We start from the raw sequence: 6,314 nt of genomic DNA on the forward strand, positions 1-6,314 counted from the left end.
TCACTGTTCCCCCGAGCACCGCCAGGAGTGACCAGGAATAACTGTCACAAGCTGGCAGAGGGTAGGTTTAGGTTAGACATCAGGAGGCGCTATTTCACGGTCAGGGCGGCTTGGGTCTGGAACCAACTTCCAAGAGAGGTGGTGCAGACTCCTACCCTGGGGGTTTTTAAGAGGAGGTTAGATGAACACCTTGCTGGGGTCGTTTGACTCCAGTGCTTTATGAAACTATGAAAGATAACTTCTTTACAATTTTTGAGGCAGTTCTGTAGATAGACAGGACAAAGGTATTAAAAAGTCTTTAGTATCCATTCCATTCTTGAATTAGCTTGCGTTTTGAGGATAGTTTTATCCATAGCAGAGACTAGAGCTGCAGAGTAGAATGCCAAACATTTTATACTGGCTCGTCTGACCTTGCTGCATGGAACAGTATCTCAGTTAGCACCATCGCTCTTTACAGAGCATGGTGTATGCGCCGATGATTACTTTGGCTCCTGAGTCCAATGGGCAAATGACAGTCCTGTGTACAGGTAGGATGCATCCATGCACCACAGTGCTCTGAATCTGAACAGCAGAGTCTTTCCTGCCCTGGGAAAAAAGAGGAAAGAATCTGCTGTGCAGATTTCAGGATGCTTGCAAAGATATCTTAGCACAATTTGAAATCTCTGTGGATGATTGGGAAAGGAGTGCAGAATGCCGCTCTGGTTGGCAGAGTCATCTTGCAGATGGAGCAAGGCACTGCAAGGTGGACAAGATCAAGTTTTGTGATGACCAGCATCAGAAGAGCAGTATCTGAGTATCTTGTAAATAACAAGGGAACAAAAACAAGAGTTAAACAACTGGGAAGAGGGAGCCTTGCTAACTATTTGTCTGTTATGAAATAGTAACTATCATGCTGCAGCTGTTTAACTCTGCCAAATTTAATATGTCTATCCCCAGAAAACCCTACGGGAGGAAAATTTCCCGTTGGAAAGGAACCTTACACTGCAGACAGCAAGCACGGAGTAGAGGCAGTCTGAGAGGAACGTGTTGCTCTTCTGTGATATGTATCACAGCCAATAAAATGAACAGCCCATGAGTCCTGATCCTCTGTGTGCCTGTTATGTTATTCTAAATACATTGCTCTCATGCTTTCTCTCTCTCACTGCCAGTGAGGTTACATCCCATTGTGACTCTTAGTGTCTTACATGTTCTCAATCCATCCCCATCTTTATCCTTGCATGTTCTCAGTCCCTGTACTGATAACCTGGTATTAAGTCCTCTCTAACTTCTTAGCTGTTGCTGCCCCTGAGCACAGTGCCTCTGTAGTCACTGTGATCTGCATTTCATTGTCATTTTTGTGCATGGGCTATTATGAAGCAGAGGGAAACTGTTCTACAAAAGTTCTGTTCTACAGTAGACCTAAAAAAGCATTGGCACCTAGTACCGTTACTAATACTAAAGTTGGTATTTGGGGACAGAGGAGGGTTGTAGAAATGTTTAAGGAGAATTTGAAAATAACCAGTTTTCAGATGAGGAAAATTTCAGGTTCCTGCTAGTAACTCAGTGTGTGATTTGGGCTTTCTATTAGACTGTAACCAGTTTTGGCACTACTGTTTGCTGGTATGACGTCAGTAGTTTGGCCCACATTTATTGTACCTGCTAAACTATCTGCAATTCTGCATATCTGAAGTTTGTATCTGTTGCTTTCTTCAGCAATGGGACATGTGATTGCTAATGGCTTGGCTTTGGTTGGCACTGGGAGTTCAGTGCGGTTAGACAAAGAGCTGGACAGTGCAGTAAAGAAGATGATGGCTCTTTCAAAATCACAGTTGTTGACCGAAAGGGAGAAACTACATGTGTCTGCATTAGATTTGTATGTCTGTGGGTAAGTAGTTGTTTTTTAGTGGAATGAAAAGGGAGGCATGGCTTGGTTTTATCATTCAACTTCTGTGACTTATCACATACAGGCCTACCTCCTTGTGGGCTGGATCAGGACCCACCCTATCCCTGCTCATCCCACCCCCAAGTTCCTGTGGGTTCATCCCACCCCTTCAGGAGCCCTACAGGCCAGGTAACACAGCTCTGCCTGGTGGATATGGTCTGTGGGCCTTATCTTTGACATTCCTGGTTTAGAATAAGGCGTATGTTGAAGACAGTGTAACATCTAAAAACTAAGAAATTACTGCAAGGGAGAAGACTGTCATTTGTCATTGGGTTTCCTTCTTGCCAGAGTAATATGGGTTTAGAAATAATATTAGGAGGAGGCACTTGAATCTCGTTGGCTCTATTGATGATTAATATAAATGTGGTTTCTCATCTCCAGGCATCTTCCCCAAGCTTGTACAGTATGGGATCAGATTCTGCAGGACCATCCAACTGACATGCTAGCACTCAAATTCTCCCAGGGCACTTATTTTTACTTGGGCCATCATATACAAATGCGAGACTCTGTTGCCCGGGTTTATCCTCACTGGACACCTGATATTCCTCTGAGCAGGTATGTAATAGGTTGTGTTAAATTATTGATTGGAGTACCTACATCTGGTGTGCCTGTGCTTTGGTCATCTGGTCAGCAGCGTTATTTGGGGCTGTGTACATGTGCTGATTATCCCTACAGCCCCATCCAAGCATATGGATGAGGTAAATTTAACTACCAGTATATAAAATAATGAACATTTATTCTGTGTTCCTACTGATACACTGCTTATTTTTTTCTAAGTGAAATTTTGCCCAAATGGAGCATGTTTTTTAATAGCTTTCATGTGTCATAAATGACATAGGGTGAAATCCTGGCTGTACTGACATCTCTGGCAAAAGTCATATATGAAAAATGCCTTCCCTCTTGTTACCTGTGACACATCATAGTTTTTTGGTTTAGCTTATCTTTTAAAATCATGGGATTCTTGTGGCCATGGTGCGTGACGGGATGGAGTGGATGATTGTAAGGAGCCTTTGACAATCAGTCACCTACAAACATTGGGATCTAGACTGAAAGGATAAGAAGGCCCCTACCAGTCTCCAAATAATGGAAGTATCCGCAAGCCATCAATAGTGGTGGTGTTGGGAAAGAATAAGATCCAGTTTTATCCAAGCATGCCAATGCCTGATTTTCTCAGAATTGTTGCATCATGAACCTTGCCTGTGATTCCCACAGTATGTTGATGAACCTAACCCTGTAGTTAACCAGCCCTTACCAAAGCATAGAGTTAATTTCCCTTGTAGTTAATATATTTGTTGGTTCCTTTAGAGAGTGAAGATATAGAGCATATATTTACCATCCCTGTATATATGAACGGGCAGGGCAGTAATCATAATGTTCATCATGTTGGCCCAGCGTGTCTTGCATGCTTCCTTCAGTCCTTCGTATCTCACGCCTTTGCATGTTTCTGTCATGGCCAAAAGGCTTTCTATCGTCTCTTACCTCTCCAAAAGATCCATAGTTGTTATCTTGTGTTCTTTCAGTCAGGACTTTCTTCCCAGAGATTTGATCTAAATCTGCCTTGCTGTAGTTCAAGCAATATTAAGAAAAGCCCAGCAGTTCTCAAGAGTACTTCAGAACAATTCCTGGAATGACTCCACTCTGTACAAAGTTTGGGGTATACCCCCATAAATCCTACCACTGTATTGAAGTCAAAGGCAGCACAGGGCAGACATGAGTAACCCAGGCTTGACCCACCTAAAATCAAAACAGGTAGACGGGGGAGAAGTGGCTAGCTTGTCCTTGAGCTCAGAGCTTGTAGATATCTTAGAGTTAGACGTACCCTTAATGTTTCCTTTTTTGGTCTCGCATAAGTATCCATTGTAAAAAGTGCTTTTCCATCTCTCTAAATTTATTTCACTTCAAAATTTAATTAGTAAAATAGTATAATGTTGCATGCATTATCATGTTCGAGAATATATGCATTGCATCTTGTACGCTTTGCATACGTTGTTTTCATAGACTGCAAAAAATGTCATTTGCTTTAAAATAATATTCTACATCAGGGGTGTCCAACCTTTTTGAATGTGGGGCTGGATCATGAACTTTTTATCACCCAGTGGGCCAGCGAGCTATATTCAAAGACCTCACAGGAAGTGGTATCACATCAGGAAGTGATGTCACGTGACCTTTGACACCAATGAAGTTGCAGGAAGTGACAGTGAAATGGGTCTAACCAGTTCAAAACTCTCCTCTTCCCACATGCACCGTGTCGGCAACGTCAAGCTGACGCGGTGCATGTGGGAACCTTGTCCCTTACCCAGGCCTTCAGCAGCCATTAAGAAGCTGCTGAGGGGCTGGGGGAGGGACAAGGGGTGGGAACGAAAGTAAACAGTGTTTACTTTCGTTTCCCTTCGCAGCACTGCAGGCCTCAGAAAATGGCTTGGCGGGCTGCATGGCGGCCCACGAGCCTTATGTTGAACAAGCCTGCTCTACATCATCATCAGTTTTCTGTGAGTTTAACAGAGCATATGGAAAACATGATTTTTCCCAAAAAGTGTACAGTGAAAAGGAAAGAGCAAGGTGGCCATTTGGTGGATTTCTAATTTTTATAGGAAAATCAGCTCCTGAGTTCTTTCTCTCTTTACTGTTGAGTGTTACAACTTGCCATGAATTAAATTTTTTGTCGCACATACTTCTAGTGTTTTACAATATAAGTGTCATCCTTCTAGTTCTAAATGATTTTTCTTTCCTTTTATTTAGCTATGTAAAAGGCATTTTCTCTTTTGGACTGCTGGAAACTAACATGTTTGATTACGCTGAAAAGCTTGCAAATGAGGTAAGCAGGCCACTACTGGTGCTAAAAGCCTTGGAACTTGTAATCATGGTCAATATTGCATATGTTCATTTGAGAAATAAGATTTAATTGGATCATAGAAACAGGGCTGGGAGGGACCTCACAGGGTCATCTAGTCCAGCCTCCTGCTCAAGGCTGGATCATCCCTGACTAAACCATCCCAGCTAAGTTTCTGTTCAAAATTTTCTTGAAAACTTACCCAGGTGAATATTCCACAATTTCTCTAGGTAGCCTGATCCAGTGCTTTACTACCCTCATAGTTAGAAAGTTCTTCCTAATCTCCAACCTAATTTTCCCTTGCTGCAGCTTGAGGCCTTGCTCCTAATCCTGCCCCCCTGCAGTCACAGAGAAAAGTCCATTTCCATCTTTTCGCAGAGAGCTGGACTTTGTGTCACCTAAAGCTGCATCATATATGAGACTTAGCCTTCAGTTTCTATGTTAGCAGTAGCTAATAGGGGTGTGCGAAATAAGCCATATTCTATTAGGATTCAGCCTGAATCAGGGGCAGTGATTCAATTTGTTGATTTGGATTGCTGTCCCTAATTCGATTCGGCCAAATCCGAATCTGAAGATTCGATGCTGATTTGGAAAATCAGCGATTCGGCCATAGACACAGCTTTAAATATTTTTTTCTACATACCGTGAGGTACCAGGTGTGGCTCGTGAACACTGTGATGGTGGGACAGATGGAGAATCCCACAGGAGCGCAAGGGGGGCCCCTTGCGTGCTTGGCAGCAAACCTGGAAGTGAACCAGAAGTACTTCCGGTCCATGTCCGGGTCTGCTGCCAAGTGCACAGGGGTTCCCCTGCACTCCTTCCGGCTCAGCGATTGGCTGCAGAGGGACCCCAGGTGGCCCCCCAGACCCAGGAAGCTCCAGTTGCCGGGGAGCATTGGGGCCCCCAGTGCTCTCCCCAGGGGACCCAGAAGTGGACCAGAAGCGCTTCTGGTCCACTTCTGGGTCTGCTGCCAAGCGCACTGGAGAGCCCCCCATGCTCATGTGGGACGCGCCATCTGACCCACCATTGCAGCATTCACAAGCCACCTGGTACCTAGAGGTATGTAGAAAAAACATTTAAAGTTGTGTCTGCGTCGGAATCGCTGAATCTTTCCGAATCTCTCTGAATAGATTTGGAGGGTTCCAATTCAATTCAGAGAGGTTAAAAGGTCTGCTTTGATTCGGATTCAGAGATTCGGCCACTGAATCTGAATTCGGCCACTGAATTTGACCATTCTCATAGGGAAGCTAACGGGCTGTGGAGTGGACGCCTACACAGTCAGGTGGGTGGCTAAGTGGCTTAGGGACTGCACCCCTAAGCCAATTTCTTCATCAGCGATCTAGATGATGGGGTGGAAAGTAACCTGTTTAAATTCGCTGATGACACCAAAATTTGGGGGGAGGTGAGCACGCTAGCAGGGAGTGAGAGATTGCAGAAGGATCTGGATAGGTTACAGGGGTGGGCTAACAGAAACAGGATGCGTTTCAATACGGACAAGTGCAGGGTGCTGCACTTGGGCAGTAGGAACCAGCAGCACACTTACACAATGGGGAACTCCCTACT

General features: G+C 44.3%; 1 protein-coding gene across 2 annotated transcripts in view; it reads left to right on the forward strand.

Moving 5' to 3' along the window:
• The window catches only part of LOC109296527 (tetratricopeptide repeat protein 38-like), a 65,532-nt gene that overhangs the window by 18,802 nt on the left and 40,416 nt on the right, over nucleotides 1-6,314 (forward strand). For both annotated transcript variants that reach the window (XM_019515945.1, XM_019515944.1), the window contains exons 4-6: nucleotides 1,693-1,864; nucleotides 2,303-2,476; nucleotides 4,661-4,736. In XM_019515945.1, coding sequence (XP_019371490.1) covers nucleotides 1,693-1,864; nucleotides 2,303-2,476; nucleotides 4,661-4,736 — 422 coding nt within the window. The remainder of the gene's footprint in view (nucleotides 1-1,692; nucleotides 1,865-2,302; nucleotides 2,477-4,660; nucleotides 4,737-6,314) is intronic.

The sequence above is a fragment of the Gavialis gangeticus genome, unplaced genomic scaffold, assembly GCF_001723915.1.
Source record: "Gavialis gangeticus isolate Ggan-Ray unplaced genomic scaffold, GavGan_comp1, whole genome shotgun sequence".
Lineage (NCBI taxonomy): Eukaryota > Metazoa > Chordata > Crocodylia > Gavialidae > Gavialis > Gavialis gangeticus.